General features: G+C 40.7%; 1 protein-coding gene across 2 annotated transcripts in view; it reads left to right on the plus strand.

The window, feature by feature from the left end:
- TMCO4 (transmembrane and coiled-coil domains 4) overlaps positions 1–21,371 on the plus strand; it is a 69,302-nt gene that overhangs the window by 15,054 nt on the left and 32,877 nt on the right. For both annotated transcript variants that reach the window (XM_066606374.1, XM_066606373.1), the window contains exons 4-5: positions 1,881–1,908; positions 12,036–12,168. In XM_066606374.1, the coding sequence (XP_066462471.1) occupies positions 1,881–1,908; positions 12,036–12,168 (161 nt within the window). The remainder of the gene's footprint in view (positions 1–1,880; positions 1,909–12,035; positions 12,169–21,371) is intronic.

Below are 21,371 nucleotides of genomic sequence, written 5' to 3' on the forward strand. Positions count from 1 at the left end.
GTGAACCTGGACGGTGACCCTGCATACATCACAAAACTGTATTGCGGATGACCACGGAGGCTCGCAGGCGGTTATGCGCAGTACAGTTTGAGTTTTTTTTGTTTGTATTTTCCGCGCTGTCGCTTAGCGATAACGTAGGTACCCGCAGCCATACGCAATGTTAATTGTGAAGGAAAGATCTAAAATGCATGCCTTTTAAGGCCTGCATTTTACCATGGAAAATCTGCGTGGACGCGGATCACAGAATCTGCAATACAAATCCGCATGTGCGTAGACCGGCCTCATGCTGAGTCTTGGAGTCTGGCACAGATTTTGATTAGCTCCACATCCTTAATTAGCTCCAGGTAAGGCTACTCACACACATGCGCTTTTTACCATGATTACCACAGCATTTTGGACGCCACGGTACAACGCACCTATTGATTTCAAAGAGGCCTCCCAGAGCTGCACTCGAACAGAGCGCTGTTTGCTCTATTTTCACGCTTTTTAACGTCCCTCATCACCCATCATATTGATGGGGTGCATTAAGAAAATGATGTGGAATGTAGTAACCTGCATTCCAGAATGCCAAAAACAGTGTGGATTTGGGCACAGAATCTGCACCCAAATCCACTGCTAAATTACCCTGTTCTTGCCCTGCTCACACAGCTGAGAGTTTGTTACAGTTGTTTCCAGCAATCCTCTGCAAGATAAACTGCCTGGACTCTAAGACTACACTGATACATTGTAACAAAGCCATCAACTGAGTGAGGGGATTCCTTTGTGTCCAAGCAGTCGTTTAGGTACCGTATGCCTTTTTACCTTTAGGCCCCGTTCACATATCGTAGTCCTAATGCGGATTCTGACGCAGATTCCGTATGGAAATCTGCATCAAATCAGGGCCATTTTAGCCTTATATTGACTTCCATGTAAAACCGTTCCTTCGGCACAGATTATTCTATACACAGATTTTGAAATCTGTGTCTCAGAAAAAAAAGAATTACATGTCCATTCTTGATGTGGTTCCCATGCAGAAGCTGCTTCAGGCAGTAGTATGCAAATGTATCCCCTTGAATAGTTCTAATTCTCCATGGAGGTCCACATGTAAATCCGCAGCAGAATTCTGAGGCTCAGATTTCTGCCATAGATTTAAGGCCGCCTGCAGACGGGCGGAAATTCCACGGCGGGATTCCCCGCAGAATTTCCGCCCGTACACGCCTGCATTGGATTGCATTACAATACGCAATCCTATGCAGACGGCCGTGGTTTGTCTGAGTGAAATCCCGCGCAGCAAACAAACGGCGGCATGCTCTAAGCCCCGCACAGAAACGTTACTCACCGGCCACCGGCTCCACTCAGCGCATGCGCCAGCTGCCCGGCAGCCGGCACATGAAAGAGCTGGAGCTGCGGGAGCGGGTGAGTTCCGCGCTGCTCTCTGCAGGCGCTCGGGTCGGGTTCGGCTGCGAGAATTCTCACAGCCGGATCGGTCCTGGCCGTCTGCAGGCGGCCTAAGTGTCATATTCATTGCAGAAAAATCCAACGTACAACTAACACTAAAAGAAGTCGTGTAAACGTGCCCTTAGCTTAGAGAACCGAGCATGTATCTGTCTCATGAATATAATGTCAGAACTACAGTGAGGACTGACATTCCAACAAAGTTGGAGGTGAGGCTTGGGTTTGAGGTGGTGTAACTGGATAAAAGTGCAGATGAACTTGTTATTTAGGCTCTCTATCTTTCTGTCTGACAACTTTTTTTGGAAACTGTCATGGCGGCCAGTAGCGGCGGTCACCCAGCGTCTGTTACTCAATAACAACAGAGTAGAATATTGGGAGATTTCATGGCGTTTATTCCACAAGTTGAACACTCGCCTTCATTGTAACAACACCTTTCTTTATTTCAGGATCTGGTGTCTTTCTGCCTGCGAGACGGTGAGTTCTGGAACTTTCTTCCTACACCTTGATGATGATATCAGACAATAAGCTCCCAATCCTCCGTCTCACTACTCTGACAGCGTAATACCCAGACCTCTGTAAATCCTGATGGATAGGCCACTGACGTCACTGAGTGGTAATCGTGCGGCACGTTGTAAAACTCGCCGCTGACAGACGCCAATTCTCACAGCTGAAATTGTGTGATTTAAATGCTAATTCCAAAATCCATCTGTGTTATCTGATGAAAGTGCAGCCAAGGAGATTGTCGTCTTTTATGTCTCCCTATAAATCGATGCGCAGCCAGTGAAGGACGAGGAGCTCATGTCAGACCTCGTCCTATAGCGTAGAAAGAAGAGTTCCTATTAGGTAGAAGTTCCAGTATCTTAAGGCCTTTTTACACGGCCGATGATCACGGTACGTATGTTCATTTGCCCGATCGTTGGCCTGTGTGAATATACCGCTAATGAGCCGATGAGTAAGCAGACGCTTGCTCACCAGCTGATCGAATGCCAATTTAAAGCCCTTGTACATCTGCAACAACTGTCGGGCAGGCAATCTGTTCAGGGAGGCAAACTGCAGCTAGCCCGCTTTGGCGGTGGTTTATCTTCCAGAGAACAAAAGGTCAGGCGTTGAAATTTAATGTTCCCATTCCTTCTTTTCCCTGACTACCATGATGATGTTGAACCGCCCCCATACATGTTAGAGTCGTCTGCCATTATCGGTAGGTTCAGACGAATAAACTCTCCCATATAATTAATGCGTTCTGAATAGGGACCAATGATCGTAGTGCTGATCGCTCGTCAGCATACTATCTGTGTAACCATAATTAAAGAGATTCTCCAACTAAAGACATTTCTAGCCCATATCATTGGGAGACACAGCAAGACCTTGGATGCTGCCGAGTGTTAAGACAGCAGAAATGCAGTCCTAAGGTCTCGCTCATGACCTCAAGGTTGTGAGTTCCATCCCGCATAGTTTAGGTAGCCGGCTCAAGGTTGACTCAGCCTTCCATCTTTCCAAGGTAGGTAAAATGCGAACCCAGCTTGCTGGGGGGTAATAAATAAATTGCCTGAAGGTGCTGCAGAATAAGTTGGTGCTATACAAATAACAAGATTTATTTATTTATACCTGCTACCACTAGGTGGCAGACACTAAGCGCAGAAGAATTATTCCCCCTGCCATCTATACCTCTCCTGCAGTTTTCCTGCTCTGGAGGTCTTTTCTGCTTTTGTCATTTTAATTTATTTTTGCTTTTTTTTGCCCTGTAGGTGGGAGTCAGGGAAGATTTAACTTTCCTGCTAGTCCCAAAGTGGGGAGGGCGAACACATTCTGTTTGTGATTTTTTTTCTCCATTTTTCTTGCCCAGATGTAGGACTTTGCATTTCTCCTTGTTAAATACCTTTCTGTTAGTCGCCGCCCACTGTGCAAGCTTTTCTGGACCTCTCTTCTCTAGTGTTAGCTATCCTTCCTAGTGTTTAATCAGTTTCCCCTCAATTCCCTCCTCCAGATGAGGTTTAGCATATTCTGCTAGTCCCTGTATCTGACTACTGGTCATAAAGCGCATCCTCACTCATTTCCCTTCCATATCAGTGATAATGGTATTTGTGACTGATAAGCCCATGCAGTTATTACAGCAGCAGCCGCCTCGTTACCCCTTCCATTGGAGCAGTAACAGTATGAACATCATTGCTAGATTGTCTCAGAGATGATTATACAGTGAGTGGCATTGTGACTAGACTCTCGTCACATTACCTTTTATGCCCTTTCTGTATAGGAGTATTGATGTTTCTGCTACTATACTTAGGGTGACTGCCCACTGCAGTTTTTTTTCACTGCGACATTCGCAGTGGGTTTTTTTCTGCAGGGGTCTATGGGACTTGTAATGTTAAAATCACAATTGCGCAAAATCGCAATTTACCGTGAAACTGCGATTTTAACATTACAAGTCCCATAGACCCCTGCAGAAAAAAAACGCTGTGAATTTCGCAGTGAAAAAAAACTGTAGTGGGTAGGCAGCCTCTATGTATTATGCAGTGAGCGCAAATGTAGCGGTATATTCACACGGGCGAGAAAATTGTGCGTTGCAAGACGCACAAAATGCGTACGGAAATAGAACCCATTATTTGTATTTACATGGCCGATTTTTTTTCTCGACGTGATACTGTGGAATGGAAAACTCGCAGTCTGTTGTATTTCTGTGCGAGACTCACACGAGAATAGAATTTACACATATGCGGTCACCCACATAGCGCTCAGCGCACAGATGGGGTGTCCGTGTGAAGTGCGATACAAGTCTCTGCCGCGACTCTCTGTTGCTCATCTGAACGTACCCTAAGACTGCCTCCTTCCTCCCTCCTAAGGAGGCACAAACATTTGCATCGAGGAATAACCATGTTCCTATTAGAGTCTGTATCCGACATGGTTACATATTGCCTACAATGAAAACAAAGATCTGGTACCGTGTTAGCCAGTAGAGCAAAATGTGATTGTTCTCAGCAAGAGAAACGACGTAATCTTGTAGATATGATACCTTTTAATGGCTAACAAAAATACATGATGTAATAATAGCGAGCTTTCGTACCAACGCAGGGTACTTCTTCCGGCTTAAATGGATTGGATCTGAAGAGGCATGCATATTTATACACACTTATAACATACATACTTATGACAAGGCACAGATATGGATGTGATTGGTTCGCACTTAAAAGGAATTCTGCAAACCAGAAAACAAACTTTTTTTGTCTAGGCACTGATAGCGGAGTGAAAGTTTTATGGTCTCTAAATTACTGTTGGAGGGGGGGAAAAGGTCAACAGGCTTGAATTGTTATAAGAGATACACAAACATTTTTAGCTAAATACTGATAAGGGAGTGAAAGTTTATGGTCCCTGAATTACTGTTGATGGGGGTCTTATCTGTGCAATCAAGTCTCACACTTCCCATTCACGCATAAATCCTGGGGAATAATTTAACCCAGTATTCAGCGTGTCAAAGGTTGTTATCACAGAAGAATTTGGGAATATAAATTGATAACAACCTTTGACACGCTGAATACTGGGTTAAATTATTCCCCAGGATTTATGCGTGAATGGGAAGTGTGAGACTTGATTGCACAGATAAGACCCCCATCAACAGTAATTCAGGGACCATAAACTTTCACTCCCTTATCAGTATTTAGCTAAAAATGTTTGTGTATCTCTTATAACAATTCAAGCCTGTTGACCTTTTCCCCCACCTCCAACAGTAATTTAGAGACCATAAAACTTTCACTCCGCTATCAGTGCCTAGACAAAAAAAGTTTGTTTTCTGTTTTGCAGAACTCCTTTTAAGTGCGAACCAATCACATCCATATCTGTGCCTTGTCATAAGTATGTATGTTATAAGTGTGTATAAATATGCATGCCTCTTCAGATCCAATCCATTTAAGCCGGAAGAAGTACCCTGCGTTGGTACGAAAGCTCGCTATTATTACATCATGTATTTTTGTTAGCCATTAAAAGGTATCATATCTACAAGATTACGTCGTTTCTCTTGCTGAGAACAATCACATATTGCCTACAAGCACCACATTCCGCCTCTCATCACGCAGTAATTGTATTGCTGCAAGCTGCCGTATCTGACATGGTTAAGTGGCATCTGTAAGCGTCAGCCATCCAAAATACATTTTCTACATGAGGATCTTCTGCGTTAGTACTAGATTCTATCTGGCACAATGACGCAGTTTGGGAGCGTCAGGCGGTAAGGTTACCAGGTCACCGAAGAATTAAAGTTTGCTGCTTTTGTTCCCTTTCAGCCGGAGGGTCGCTGGATTCTGGCAGTCTGCATCCAACACGGTTTCTCAGGGACCGTAAATATCAGTCAGCCGTATCGAACCTGATCACATGGTTAGGCGCGCATCATGCAGCTATTTTCTAAGAGGAAGTTATTGTACTGCAATCAGGTTTCTGTTTTTTCTCGCTTTGTTAACCCCTTCCTTCCGGGGGTAATTGTCTAGGCTCCTAGCATAACACAGTACCTGTGGGCATCAGCTTTTTTGCTTCCTTCCAGAGGTGGAGCCGGGTGATTGCAAATCCATTGCCAACTGGTGTGATACGCAGTCATTGCTGGCATTAATCATCTTATATTCTCTCTACACTAAGGGTTCTGTTTTCGCCCTGTATCACCATGTTGTTCGCACGCATAATACCCGGTGAATGGAGGCAATGAAAGTCAATGGACTTTCATTCTTCCATGCACACCGGTGTGTGGATACTGCGTATCTGTACGCAAGAGGAATAAATCACAGCATGCTGAGTATGATACGCTGTCCATAGGCAATACATTGCGTACAGGCAGCATTTCGATATGCATCTCCACTTTGAACAGCTCAGCGTGCGAGAAAGTCCTGGATACTAGTCCAAGCACAGTTCCTGGTCATATCCTTTAGGATGACGTTCTCTAGGTGATCCGTCTGGTAACGCCAACGACAGATCCTTAATCGCCCTTCCGTAGATACGTATGTTTGCCCTGTCTTATTTTACAGTACACCTAGCAATGCTAAACAGTCTACCCCATCAGTTACCTACTGCGCCCCCTCCCATGGGGGCACTATTGCCCATTACTATCCTCTGTGCCATTAAAGCATCCATTTCTCTGTAATCCCTTATAGCGCGGTGTTCACATCTGCATCAGGGAATTCGGTATTCCTGCTCCGTTATGGGAGATCAGGATTCCCTGGCCAGTCACACCTGTTGCATGATGGAATCGAACGCCGCTGCACAGTTCCCATTGACTTTGATGGGGTCCCTTCGTCTTCTGTCCCCCAGCTGAAGTTTTGCAAGATTGAGGGTCCTGCATACAGGGTATTTTCCATCTGGCTTTTCATGCTGGAGCTGCACTGGGGTCTCTGAATGGAGTCTCCGCCACAGATGTGAATGTGACTTCAGCGACTTCAGCAGTGTCATGGTGGACAGTCATGCAAAGTCAAAGAGCTGTTTCTACCTTCTGCCGTGAGTAAATAGGCAGATTTTAATCCTGACTATTAGGTGTTTTCCGTCTTATCTAGGTCTCAATATCTAAGCTTTAGATGTTTTAGGCCTCATGTCCACGGGTGGACATCCCACCCTGCCCGCGGCCGAGGACAGTGCTTACTCGTCTGGGTCTTCTGCGTGGCTGTATGGGTCTTCTATTTTCTTCGCTGTGGATGTGTGCGGAAGCGATGGCCAGCACGCCGCCGCACATGCGCAGTGTTTTTTTTTTATAAAACCCCTGTTCTTTCGCAGAATCCGCGGCTCGTCTGCAATTCAATTACAGTTCAGACGGCTTCCATTAACTTCAATGGAATCTGCATGCTTTAATTCATGTGCGAACACCCATGCTTCCCTATTGGCAGCTTGATTTGCGGATCTTCCGCACTAGTGGCCTGCGCGGATTCTACAAATCAGATCCGTCATTGGGCCTTACTCTTTAATGGTCATTCATGACTTTGTGCTTTTAGCACACATTAAGATATGTTCATTTTCATTTCTTTCTCTGGGCAAGACGTGTTCTTTGATGTAATTTAAAAGAAAAAAAAAATACAGCAGGCAAGCCCATACGGTCTACTCCATGCGGATGAGCCTTCTCTTCCCTTCTGGGAGCCATACCAGTTTGGTGAAACAGAGGCTTGAGCATCTTGGGCCTCTTGATTCTTCGGTGCTGTTTGCCGTCCAGTGGGACTACTTTTGTCTCCAAGAGGATTCTGGGCATTCTCTCTTAACGTTCAGGTACAGATCCCACAAGAATCCTTCCCAGCAGTAAACATCCTAGAATTTCAGGCCATCCTTCTGTCCCTCACACACCAGACTTAAGGTCCATTTAGACACAACGATTATCGCTCAAAAGCCATCTTTTAGGCGATAACCGTTGCATCTAAACGTGCAGCCATCGTGCACTATTCGTTCATCAGTGATTTCTAGCAAGCTAGAAATCACCGATGACTCTTATTAGCGCTGCATGCTGATTTTCTCAGCGGGAGGTGCTGATGGCAATGTTTCAGCTGGTATCTCGCGGGCAGTTCTCAGCAGGACACCAGCTGAAAGCTCCGAGAACGATGCAGCTGTTTGCATATACAAAACAGCTGCTTTGTTCTCGGAGCTATCGTGGCAGTATCCCGCTTCACCTGCATTAACTCTTAAGTAGCTAATTAGCTACTTAAGAGTTATGCAAAGATTGCTCAAAACTTTCACTCAGACTGTCGTTTGAGCAATTTTTGAACGATCATCTTTCAGTGTCAGTGGTCCTTAACTCTTTGTTCTCTCTATACTGAGTTATTTGCACAATGCTGACTACCTAAGCAACCGAAAAAACAAAAATGCTACAGATATCAGAGACAGCCCACTCGCATAGTAGGGTGGATTAAGTCTGCCGTTACAATTTTCCTTGCCTTCTCCATCCGAGATCCAACAGCTGGAGGGCCAACATCTTCAGTCAAGATCAGAGCGGCCCAGAAATGGGTCCTGCTTTCCTTGAGAAAGTCAGGGTGGTAAGTCACTTTCTTAATTCCTCTTTTATCGATATCAAACAAAGAAGTCACTATCTTTGCTCTTTTTTACTTTTCCTGGCTGTTCCTTAGCCTTTTGAGGGTCGAGTTCTGTCTCTTCCTTCAGCTCCCACAGTGATCAAATATCCTCGCTAAGCAGGGGTTATTCTGTACCTTCTGTCTGCTACTCTACCTTTCTTGGGACCTCAATCGGGTCCTGGATACTTTTCTAAGACCCCGCCAACACAGGATAGTCCGTCCTTTCTTCTCTTCCAGCCTAAACTACATGCATCTTGTAGTACACTGTCCATATCTTATCTCAGCAGAGCAGGCCTAGTAAAGGGTAAGCATCCCACTGCATTGGCAGACACCTTATTGCCAATTAGATGGATCTTCGGCCTTCCTAATGATAGGGCTATCTTTATCTAAGTCTTACAGATTGTACTCCTCTGCATCCTCAGTCGCTTGCACGCTCCCACAGGGATCAATAGGCTGACTGCACTTTTCCTTTTCCCTTGGGTGCTGCTCTGGGACATCCCACGGTCTTGTCGTGTCCCTCAATGACAGAGACGCAAAAACTGGATTCTTTTTGTTACTTACTGTAAAATCCATTTCTCGTCACGTTCGTTGGGGGGCACAGACCCCACCCAGTTGTTTGATCCTTGCTAGTTTTCTCCAGAAGATTCCTCAATCTCACCTGGTTTTTACCTGTGTTTCTTTTTTATGGTCTGTGTTGATTGACTTTATGTTCTTTTTTTGTTCTCTCCTTCTGCCTACAAACTGATTTAGCTCAGTACTGGTAGGCGAGACTAACTCTTTTGCGTTTAGTGTCACCTCCTAGTGGTAGCAGCTATACCCAAGGTCTTCTGTTTCCCCCAGTGAACCTGATGAGAAATGGATTTTACAGTAAGTAACAAAGAAATCCAGTTTTATCCCCTATCCATAGGACAGGTGATACATTTCTGATCACTGGGGGTCCGGAGGTTGGGACCCTAGGCAAGCACGAGAACAAAGCACCCTGAACCCCCCCCCCCCCCCCCCCCCTTGTGAATGGAGTGTCAATACACCAGCATGAGCGCTGCACTCTTCACGCCTGTGGCACAATGGGAGATAGCCAAGTGCATCAATCTCCCTCTATCCTATAGAAGTGATTGGAGTGGTGGGCATACGCACTGCCGCTGCATTCACATGGAGCATTCAGTGGCGCTGTTCCTGAGGATCCTAACCTCTAGACCCCGATGATCAGACATTTATTAGCTATCCTGTGGATGAAGAATAAATGCCTTTAGCAGGAAAACTTATTTAACCCCTTAATGACATGGCCTATTTTGGCGTTGAGGACCAAGCGATTTTTTGGTATTTTTCCATCTCCATTTTTCAAAAGCCATAACTTTTTCATTTTTCCGTGGACGCGGCCGTGTAAGGGCTTGTTTTTTGCGTGGCGATCTGTAGTTTTTATCGGTGCCACTTTTGGGTATATAGACAATATCGTAAATTTTTTTTTTTTTTTTAGTGATAACAGGGAGAGAAAACGCATCAATTCTGCCATAGATTTTTTTTTTTTTTTTTTACAGCGTTAATCATGCAGCATAAATGACACACTAAAATTTTTCTGCGGGTCGGTACGGTAACAACGATACCAAAATTGTTATATTTTTTTTAGGTTTTTACACTTTTTTGCAATAAAACCCCCTTTTTTTGGAAATCTTTTTTTTTTTTCTATAGCTGCATTCAAAGTCCTGTAACTTTTTTATTTTTCTATGTACGGAGCTCTTTAAGGGCTTATTTTTTGCGAGACGAGCTGTAGTTTTTATTGGTACCATTTTGGGAAATGTACGGCTTTTTTGATCACTTTTATTGCATTTTTTGTGAGGCAAAATGCTAAAAATTAGCATTTTGCCTCTGTTTTTTAGCGTTTTTTTTAACGCTTTTTGTCGTACAAAATAAAAAGCGTGTTCAACTTTTTGTACACGTCGTTACGGACGCGTCAATACCCAATATGTGGGGTTTTAGTTTTTTTTCCCTTTTTTTATGCTAATATTAGAAAAATCATAAAAAAAGGGGTTTTTTTACATTTTTTTTTTTTACATTTTTCTTTTTTTTACACTTTTCTTTTCTTTTTTTTATACTATTTGAGTCCCTCTGAGGGACTTACATCACTGTGCCTATGATCGCTGTCATAAGGCATGGCAGAGCTACTGCTCTGCCATGCCTTATCGCTTGTACAGCGATTATAGGCACAGGCAATACAGGACTCCTGTTGCCATGGTGACAGGCCGGGCTCTCGCGATAACATCGCGAGTTCCGGCCGGAGACACACAGGGATCGCGATCCCTCTGTGAACTCTTTCCCTGCCGCGATCTACTTAGATCGCGGCAGGGAAGGGGTTAACAGCGGCGGGCGCATCTCCGATGCCCCCCCGCTGTTGGAGCGGGACGCCGGCTGTGACTGACAGCCGGCTCCCGCTGCGGGATAGCGCGGGATCACATGTGATCCCGTGCTATCTCCAGGACGTACCAGGTACGTCATGTTGCGGGAAGTACCAGGCTGCCATGACGTACCAGGTACGTCCAGGAGCGGGAAGGGGTTAAAGGGGTTGTACCAAAAGAGACTTTTAGTCCCTATTCACAGGAGACTGATTGGGGGGGGTCTCACCGCTGAGACCCCCACCAATACCAAGAACAGGGGTCCTGTACTCCCGTCTTCTCCTCACTGCATGTTTCCTGCTTCTACTCGCAGTTCCATCAGCTTGAATAGAGCGGTGGACGTGCGGTGCCGCTCCATTCATTTCAGTTGGTCTGATGAAATAGTTGAGTACAAGTGCTCGGCTATCTCTCCCATTGAAGATAAATGAAGCAGCACCACACATATGCGACTGCCGCTCCCTTCAATCTCCTCTTCACTGCAAGGGGTGCAGCGAGACTGCAGGGAGGAGGAGAGACACGGGACCCCTGTTCTCAGGATCGGCAGGGGTCCCAGCAGTGAGACTCCCACCGATCAGACTTTTATTGCTTATATTATGGATAAGTGATAAAAGTCAATTTTGTTACAACCCCTTTAATGAGTGCCATTATGCTCATTGCTGGTCAGCTTGCATTGCCCCCGCAGATGATCTGCTCATGTATGACCACCCTTAGAAACTTTCTGTACGAATCTGGAAAAATAAACCTCCAGGCACGTTCCATCGTATATACAGAGGTATAGGGAAGCATTACTTCTAAGAAAAAGTGTCTCCATATGTATGGCAGAAGATGGAGAACCTGTGACATGACGTATGCATAAGTACTGGCCGTATACCTGCCTGTCAAGCTCCCACAATGCACTGGGATGTGAAAAAAATAGACCGTTCGATACCATTGCAGTTTTCATATGCAACCCAGACTGGGTAAGTTCTACACTAATGGCTTGTTCCGAATTAGAAAAGCATAGCTTTATTTCACAAACAGCCCCATCACTGTTTACAGGTTGTGTGTGGTACTGCAGCTCATCTCCATTCATTTTAACATAGCTGAGCTGCATGAAATGGTCTGCATGTAATGCTGCCGACATAGAGTCCTCCAATAGAAAAGTTGCAATAAAACACACCATCCATGCCGCGGCTTGTAAATTGTCTCTATGTATGTGCAGGGTACTACGACTCCCGGAGCAGAGTACTGATCTCCCACGTCTCCTGGCTGCTGCGTGTCCCCCCCGAAACCATGGAAGTGAGTGAGGAGTCCATGATGGAGAGTCTGAAGAAATACACCGAGGAGCCATCAGAGTAAGCACGGCTAAAGCAGCCAATCATAGGGTATCGTAAAGTGGGACATTATTTTTTAACCCCTTCCCACCCAGGGCATAAATATACATCCTGGGCGCAAAGGGGCTCCTGCGAACGTGTGTAAACTTATTTCGTAAGGATGGTGCGAGCCCAGAAACTGAGCCCGCACCATCTGCAGTGATTGACAGCAAGGCTTCTACTGCAATAGAGGGGATCAGTTCCCTGCTGTTAACTTCTCGTATGCCACGATCAATGTTGATCGCGGCATGTAAAAGGGCAACTGAGGGAGAGCATTCCCTCTGTGACACCATCGTCCCTCTACCATGTAATTGCAGAGGGCTAATGGATTGTCATGGCAGCGAGACGTCAGTCAATGGCGTCCAGGTCTGCTATGGCCTGTGATTGCTATAATACAGTATAGTACAGAAGTACTTAAGTATATTATCAGAGCGATCGTGCGATCACAGGATCAAGTACCCCACAATTTCAGTTTTACAAAACGTTTGGTATCGTTGCATCTGTAATGACCCATACAATAAATTGAACAGGCAAACGCCATAAATAAGCAAAATGCTTTTTGGTTCGTTTTGCCTTCCCCAAAAATGCAATAAATGCAATAAAAAAGTCATATGTACCCCTAAATTCTTCCAATAAAAACTAAAGCCCATCATGTAAAAAACAAGCTCTCACTGTTATGGCGTTTTAAAAGTGGAAATAACAATCCCCCCAAAAAACTTCTTGTCCTTAAGCCCAAAATAAACCTCTACCATGGATCAAAGCGATTGTGGAGCGGGGAAACACAACGTGAGATAATTGGCACAGCTTCATTACAGATATTAGTTACTGGTACCCCAATAATAGTCCAAGACTGAGTGCAGACCTGGGAGCTGGGCATACAGAGTCAGGACTGCAGGACACAAGCCGTGCTAATGAGCGGATCCTGTGCTTTATGTGATGTGATTATTACTGTTCTCTAATAATATGCTATAACGATGTCTCTACTTATTGTGCTGCCACCCCAGGAGCAGACAAGGTATGTACCTCATGACTACTTATCACCTCACCTTCTATGTGTATGTGAATTTGTCTGAAAGAGCAACTCCAATCCTATATGCAAACTCTTCTATATTATTCACATCCATATTCTAATCAGTATTATAGTAGTTATATTCTTGTACACAGGGGGCAGTATTATAGTAGTTATATTCTTGTACATAGGGAGCAGTATTATAGTAGTTATATTCTTGTACATAGGGGGCAGTATTATAGTAGTTATATTCTTGTACATAGGAGCAGTATTATAGTAGTTATATTCTTGTACATAGGGGGCAGTATTATAGTAGTTATATTCTTGTACATAGGAGGCAGTATTATAGTAGTTATATTCTTGTACATAGGGGGCAGTATTATAGTAGTTATATTCTTGTACATAGGGGGCAGTATTATAGTAGTTATATTCTTGTACATAGGAGGCAGTATTATAGTAGTTATATTCTTGTACATAGGGGGCAGTATTATAGTAGTTATATTCTTGTACATAGGGAGCAGTATTATAGTAGTTATATTCTTGTACATAGGAGGCAGTATTATAGTAGTTATATTCTTGCACATAGGGAGCAGTATTATAGTAGTTATATTCTTGTACATAGGGGGCAGTATTATAGTAGTTATATTCTTGTACACAGGGGGTAGTATTATAGTAGTTATATTCTTGTACATAGGGGGCAGTATTATAGTAGTTATATTCTTGTACACAGGGGGCAGTATTATAGTAGTTATATTCTTGTACATAGGGGGCAGTATTATAGTAGTTATATTCTTATACATAGGGGGCAGTATTATAGCAGTTATATTCTTGTACATATGAGGCAGTATTATAGTAGTTATATTCTTGTACATAGTGGGCAGTATTATAGTAGTTATATTCTTGTACATAGGGGGCAGTATTATAGTAGTTATATTCTTGTACATAGGGGGCAGTATTATAGTAGTTATATTCTTGTACATAGAGGACAGTATTATAGTAGTTATATTCTTGTACCTTGGGGCAGTATTATAGTAGTTATATTCTTGTACATAGGGGGCAGTATTATAGTAGTTATATTCTTGTACCTTGGGGCAGTATTATAGTAGTTATATTCTTGTACATAGGGAGCAGTATTATAGTAGTCATATTCTTAAACATAGGGGGCAGTATTATTTTAGTTATATTCTTGTACATAGGGGGCAATATTATAGTAGTTATATTCTTGTACTGTGGGACATTAGCTCGGTAGCGTGCGGGTTTAGCGATATTCATAGACGGAACACCAGCGGATGCAGTCCAAAGCAGGCGTGTCCTGCATTTATTTTTATAACAGTAACATAAAAAGTCCAGCCTTAGTTTCAGGCAAACAAATAATAGTCCACAATCCAGCAATCAGTTAGTTTCAGGCAAACAAATAATAGTCCACGATCCAGCGATCAGGCGAACAAATAATAGTCCACGATCCAGCGATCAGGCCGTCCCGGCCTAATCAGGTCGCACTTAGCATTAGCAGGTGCGGCGCACAGCGGGGCTTCTATGTCAGCTGGTCACACAGGCTGCCTGGTCCCAGCAGCCATCTTAGCCCCCCTGTGTCCGTGCACCTTCTATTTATGTGTACACTAGCACTGGCTCAGCCTCAGCACCTGTGCTGATTGGGCTTGCCCACACCCTGGAGTGGAGGAGGTGGAATGGAGAGCCCCACTACCAACCTGCCATCCATTCCAAAAAAAACAGGGCCGGATATTTTTTAAAGAGCAGATCTCCAGCAACTGGAGACCACATTATGCGCCTGGTTTCTTATGTCTGAGAGCGAGACATGACCTTCCTCCAGTCCCTTTATGCATAGTACCGGTACCTAGGGGCGACGTAGCGACCATCCACCACTACGCCCCTCAGCACCCCACAGTACATAGGGGTTGTATTATAGTATTTATATTCTTGTACATTGGGGGCAGTATTATATTAGTTATATTCTTGTACATAGGAGGCAGTATTATAGTAGTTATATTCTTGTACATAGGAGGCAGTATTATAGTAGTTATATTCTTGTACATAGGAGCAGTATTATAGTAGTTATATTCTTGTACATAGGAGGCAGTATTATAGTAGTTATATTCTTGTACATAGGGGGCAGTATTATAGTAGTTATATTCTTGTACATAGGAGGCAGTATTATAGTAGTTATATTCTTGTACATAGGAGGCAGTATTATAGTAGTTATATTCTTGTACAGAGGGGGCAGTATTATAGTAGTTATATTCTTGTACATAGAAGCAGAATTATAGTAGTTATATTCTTGTACATAGGGGGCACTATTATAGTAGTTATATTTTTGTACATAGTGGGCAGTATTATAGTAGTTATAATCTTGTACACAGGGGGTAGTATTATAGGAGTTATTTTCTTGTACATAAGGAGCAGTATTAAAGTAGTTATATTCTTGTACATAGGAGGCAGTATTATAGTAGTTATATTCTTGTACATAGGGGGCAGTATTATAGTAGTTATATTCTTGTGCATAGGAGCAGTATTATATTAGTTATATTCTTGTACATAGGGGACAGTATTATAGTAGTTATATTCTTGTACATAGGGGGGCAGTGTTACAGTAGTTATATTCTTGTACATAGGGGACAGTATTATAGTAGTTATATTCTTGTACATAGGGGGCAGTATTATAGTAGTTATATTCTTGTACATAGGGGACAGTATTATAGTAGTTATATTCTTGTACACAAGGGGCAGTATTATAGTAGTTATATTCTTGTATATAGGGGACAGTATTATAGTAGTTATATTCTTGTACATAGGGGGCAGTATTACAGTAGTTATATTCTTGTACATAGGGGACAGTATTATAGTAGTTATATTCTTGTACATAGGGGGCAGTATTATAGCAGTTATATTCTTGTACACAGAGCGCAGTATTACAGTAGTTATATTCTTGTACATAGGGGGCAGTATTATAGTAGATATATTCCTGTACATAGAAGCAGTATTATAGTAGTTATATTCTTGTACATAGGGGGCAGTATTGTAGTAGTTATATTCTTGTGCATAGGGGGCAGTATTGTAGTAGTTATATTCCTGTACATAGAAGCAGTATTATAGTAGTTATATTCTTGTACATAAGGGGCAGTATTGTAGTAGTTATATTCCTGTACATAGGAGCAGTATTATAGTAGTTATATTCTTGTATATGGGGGCAGTATTGTAGTAGTTATATTCTTGTACATAGGAGGCAGTATTATAGTAGTTATATTCTTGTACATAGGAGGCAGTATTATAGTAGTTATATTCTTGTACATAGGGGGCAGTATTATAGTAGTTATATTTTTGTACATAGGGGGCAGTATTATAGTAGTTATATTCTTGTACATAGGGGGCAGTATTATAGTAGTTATATTTTTGTACATAGGGGGCAGTATTATAGTAGTTATATTCTTGTACATAAGGAGCAGTATTAAAGTAGTTATATTCTTGTACATAGGAGGCAGTATTATAGTAGTTATATTCTTGTACATAGGGGGCAGTATTATAGTAGTTATATTCTTGTGCATAGGAGCAGTATTATATTAGTTATATTCTTGTACATAGGGGACAGTATTATAGTAGTTATATTCTTGTACATAGGGGGGCAGTGTTACAGTAGTTATATTCTTGTACATAGGGGACAGTATTATAGTAGTTATATTCTTGTACATAGGGGGCAGTATTATAGTAGTTATATTCTTGTACATAGGGGACAGTATTATAGTAGTTATATTCTTGTACACAAGGGGCAGTATTATAGTAGTTATATTCTTGTATATAGGGGACAGTATTATAGTAGTTATATTCTTGTACATAGGGGGCAGTATTACAGTAGTTATATTCTTGTACATAGGGGACAGTATTATAGTAGTTATATTCTTGTACATAGGGGGCAGTATTATAGCAGTTATATTCTTGTACACAGAGCGCAGTATTACAGTAGTTATATTCTTGTACATAGGGGGCAGTATTATAGTAGATATATTCCTGTACATAGAAGCAGTATTATAGTAGTTATATTCTTGTACATAGGGGGCAGTATTGTAGTAGTTATATTCTTGTGCATAGGGGGCAGTATTGTAGTAGTTATATTCCTGTACATAGAAGCAGTATTATAGTAGTTATATTCTTGTACATAAGGGGCAGTATTGTAGTAGTTATATTCCTGTACATAGGAGCAGTATTATAGTAGTTATATTCTTGTATATGGGGGCAGTATTGTAGTAGTTATATTCTTGTACATAGGAGGCAGTATTATAGTAGTTATATTCTTGTACATAGGAGGCAGTATTATAGTAGTTATATTCTTGTACATAGGGGGCAGTATTATAGTAGTTATATTTTTGTACATAGGGGGCAGTATTATAGTAGTTATATTCTTGTACATAGGGGGCAGTATTATAGTAGTTATATTTTTGTACATAGGGGGCAGTATTATAGTAGTTATATTCTTGTACATAGGGGGCAGTATTATAGTACTTATATTCTTGTACATAGGAGCAGTATTATAGTAGTTATATTCTTGTACATAGGGGGCAGTATTATAGTAGTTATATTCTTGTACATAGGGGGCAGTATTATAGTAGTTATATTGTTGTACATAGGAGCAGTATTATAGTAGTTATATTCTTGTATATAGGGGCAGTATTATAGTAGTTATATTCTTGTACATAGGAGGCAGTATTATAGTAGCTATATTCCTGTACATAGGGGAAGCAGTATTATAGTAGTTATATTCTTGTACATAGGAGCAGTATTATAGTAGTTATATTCTTGTACATAGAAGCAGTATTATAGTAGTTATATTCTTGTACATAGGGGGCAGTATTGTAGTAGTTATATTCTTGTGCATAGGGGGCAGTATTGTAGTAGTTATATTCCTGTACATAGAAGCAGTATTATAGTAGTTATATTCTTGTACATAGGAGGCAGTATTATAGTAGTTATATTCTTGTACATAGGGGGCAGTATTATAGTAGTTATATTCTTGTACATAGGAGGCAGTATTATAGTAGTTATATTCTTGTACATAGGAGGCAGTATTATAGTAGTTATATTCTTGTACAGAGGGGGCAGTATTATAGTAGTTATATTCTTGTACATAGAAGCAGAATTATAGTAGTTATATTCTTGTACATAGGGGGCACTATTATAGTAGTTATATTTTTGTACATAGTGGGCAGTATTATAGTAGTTATATTCTTGTACACAGGGGGTAGTATTATAGGAGTTATTTTCTTGTACATAAGGAGCAGTATTAAAGTAGTTATATTCTTGTACATAGGAGGCAGTATTATAGTAGTTATATTCTTGTACATAGGGGGCAGTATTATAGTAGTTATATTCTTGTGCATAGGAGCAGTATTATATTAGTTATATTCTTGTACATAGGGGACAGTATTATAGTAGTTATATTCTTGTACATAGGGGGGCAGTGTTACAGTAGTTATATTCTTGTACATAGGGGACAGTATTATAGTAGTTATATTCTTGTACATAGGGGGCAGTATTATAGTAGTTATATTCTTGTACATAGGGGACAGTATTATAGTAGTTATATTCTTGTACACAAGGGGCAGTATTATAGTAGTTATATTCTTGTATATAGGGGACAGTATTATAGTAGTTATATTCTTGTACATAGGGGGCAGTATTACAGTAGTTATATTCTTGTACATAGGGGACAGTATTATAGTAGTTATATTCTTGTACATAGGGGGCAGTATTATAGCAGTTATATTCTTGTACACAGAGCGCAGTATTACAGTAGTTATATTCTTGTACATAGGGGGCAGTATTATAGTAGATATATTCCTGTACATAGAAGCAGTATTATAGTAGTTATATTCTTGTACATAGGGGGCAGTATTGTAGTAGTTATATTCTTGTGCATAGGGGGCAGTATTGTAGTAGTTATATTCCTGTACATAGAAGCAGTATTATAGTAGTTATATTCTTGTACATAAGGGGCAGTATTGTAGTAGTTATATTCCTGTACATAGGAGGCAGTATTATAGTAGTTATATTCTTGTACATAGGAGGCAGTATTATAGTAGTTATATTCTTGTACATAGGGGGCAGTATTATAGTAGTTATATTTTTGTACATAGGGGGCAGTATTATAGTACTTATATTCTTGTACATAGGGGGCAGTATTATAGTACTTATATTCTTGTACATAGGAGCAGTATTATAGTAGTTATATTCTTGTACATAGGGGGCAGTATTATAGTAGTTATATTCTTGTACATAGGGGGCAGTATTATAGTAGTTATATTCTTGTACATAGGAGCAGTATTATAGTAGTTATATTCTTGTATATAGGGGCAGTATTATAGTAGTTATATTCTTGTACATAGGAGGCAGTATTATAGTAGCTATATTCCTGTACATAGGGGAAGCAGTATTATAGTAGTTATATTCTTGTACATAGGAGCAGTATTATAGTAGTTATATTCTTGTACATAGGAGCAGTATTATAGTAGTTATATTCTTGTACATAGGGGGCAGTATTGTAGTAGTTATATTCTTGTGCATAGGGGGCAGTATTGTAGTAGTTATATTCCTGTACATAGAAGCAGTATTATAGTAGTTATATTCTTGTACATAAGGGGCAGTATTGTAGTAGTTATATTCCTGTACATAGGAGTAGTATTATAGTAGTTATATTCTTGTATATGGGGGCAGTATTGTAGTAGTTATATTCTTGTACATAGGAGGCAGTATTATAGTAGTTATATTCTTGTACATAGGAGGCAGTATTATAGTAGTTATATTCTTGTACATAGGGGGCAGTATTATAGTAGTTATATTTTTGTACATAGGGGGCAGTATTATAGTAGTTATATTCTTGTACATAGGGGGCAGTATTATAGTACTTATATTCTTGTACATAGGAGCAGTATTATAGTAGTTATATTCTTGTACATAGGGGGCAGTATTATAGTAGTTATATTCTTGTACATAGGGGGCAGTATTATAGTAGTTATATTCTTGTACATAGGAGCAGTATTATAGTAGTTATATTCTTGTATATAGGGGCAGTATTATAGTAGTTATATTCTTGTACATAGGAGGCAGTATTATAGTAGCTATATTCCTGTACATAGGGGAAGCAGTATTATAGTAGTTATATTCTTGTACATAGGAGCAGTATTATAGTAGTTATATTCTTGTACATAGGAGCAGTATTATAGTAGTTATATTCTTGTACATAGGGGGCAGTATTATAGTAGTTATATTCTTGTACATAGAGGGCAGTATTATAGTAGTGATATTCTTGTACATAGGGGGCAGAATTATAGTAGTTATATTCTTGTACATAGGAGGCAGTATTATAGTAGTTATATTCCTGTACATAGGGGAAGCAGTATTATAGTAGTTATATTCTTGTACATAGGAGGCAGTATTATAGTAGCTATATTCCTGTACATAGGGGAAGCAGTATTATAGTAGTTATATTCCTGTACATACGGGGTAGTATTATAGTAGTTATATTCTTGTACATAGGAGCAGTATTATAGTAGTTATATTCTTGTACATAGGGGGCAGTATTATAGTAGTTATATTCTTATACATAGGAGCAGTATTATAGTAGTTATATTCTTGTACATAGGGGGCAGTATTATAGTAGTTATATTCTTGTACATAGGAGGCAGTATTATAGTAGCTATATTCCTGTACATAGGGGAAGCAGTATTATAGTAGTTATATTCTTGTACATACGGGGTAGTATTATAGTAGTTATATTCTTGTACATAGGAGCAGTATTATAGTAGTTATATTCTTGCACATAGGAGCAGTATTATAGTAGTTATATTCTTGCACATAGGAGCAGTATTATAGTAGTTATATTCTTGTACATAGGGAGCAGTATTATAGTAGTTATATTCTTGTACATAGGAGGCAGTATTATAGTAGCTATATTCCTGTACATAGGGGAAGCAGTATTATAGTAGTTATATTCCTGTACATACGGGGTAGTATTATAGTAGTTATATTCTTGTACATAGGAGCAGTATTATAGTAGTTATATTCTTGTACATAGGAGCAGTATTATAGTAGTCATATTCTTGTACATAGGTTTGAGTATTAAAGTGGCCAGTGCTGAAAGGATGTTTGAGGAGCAGTTGTCAGTTCCTTA

This window comes from Eleutherodactylus coqui, chromosome 6 (genome assembly GCF_035609145.1).
Source record: "Eleutherodactylus coqui strain aEleCoq1 chromosome 6, aEleCoq1.hap1, whole genome shotgun sequence".
NCBI classification, from domain to species: Eukaryota; Metazoa; Chordata; class Amphibia; order Anura; family Eleutherodactylidae; genus Eleutherodactylus; species Eleutherodactylus coqui.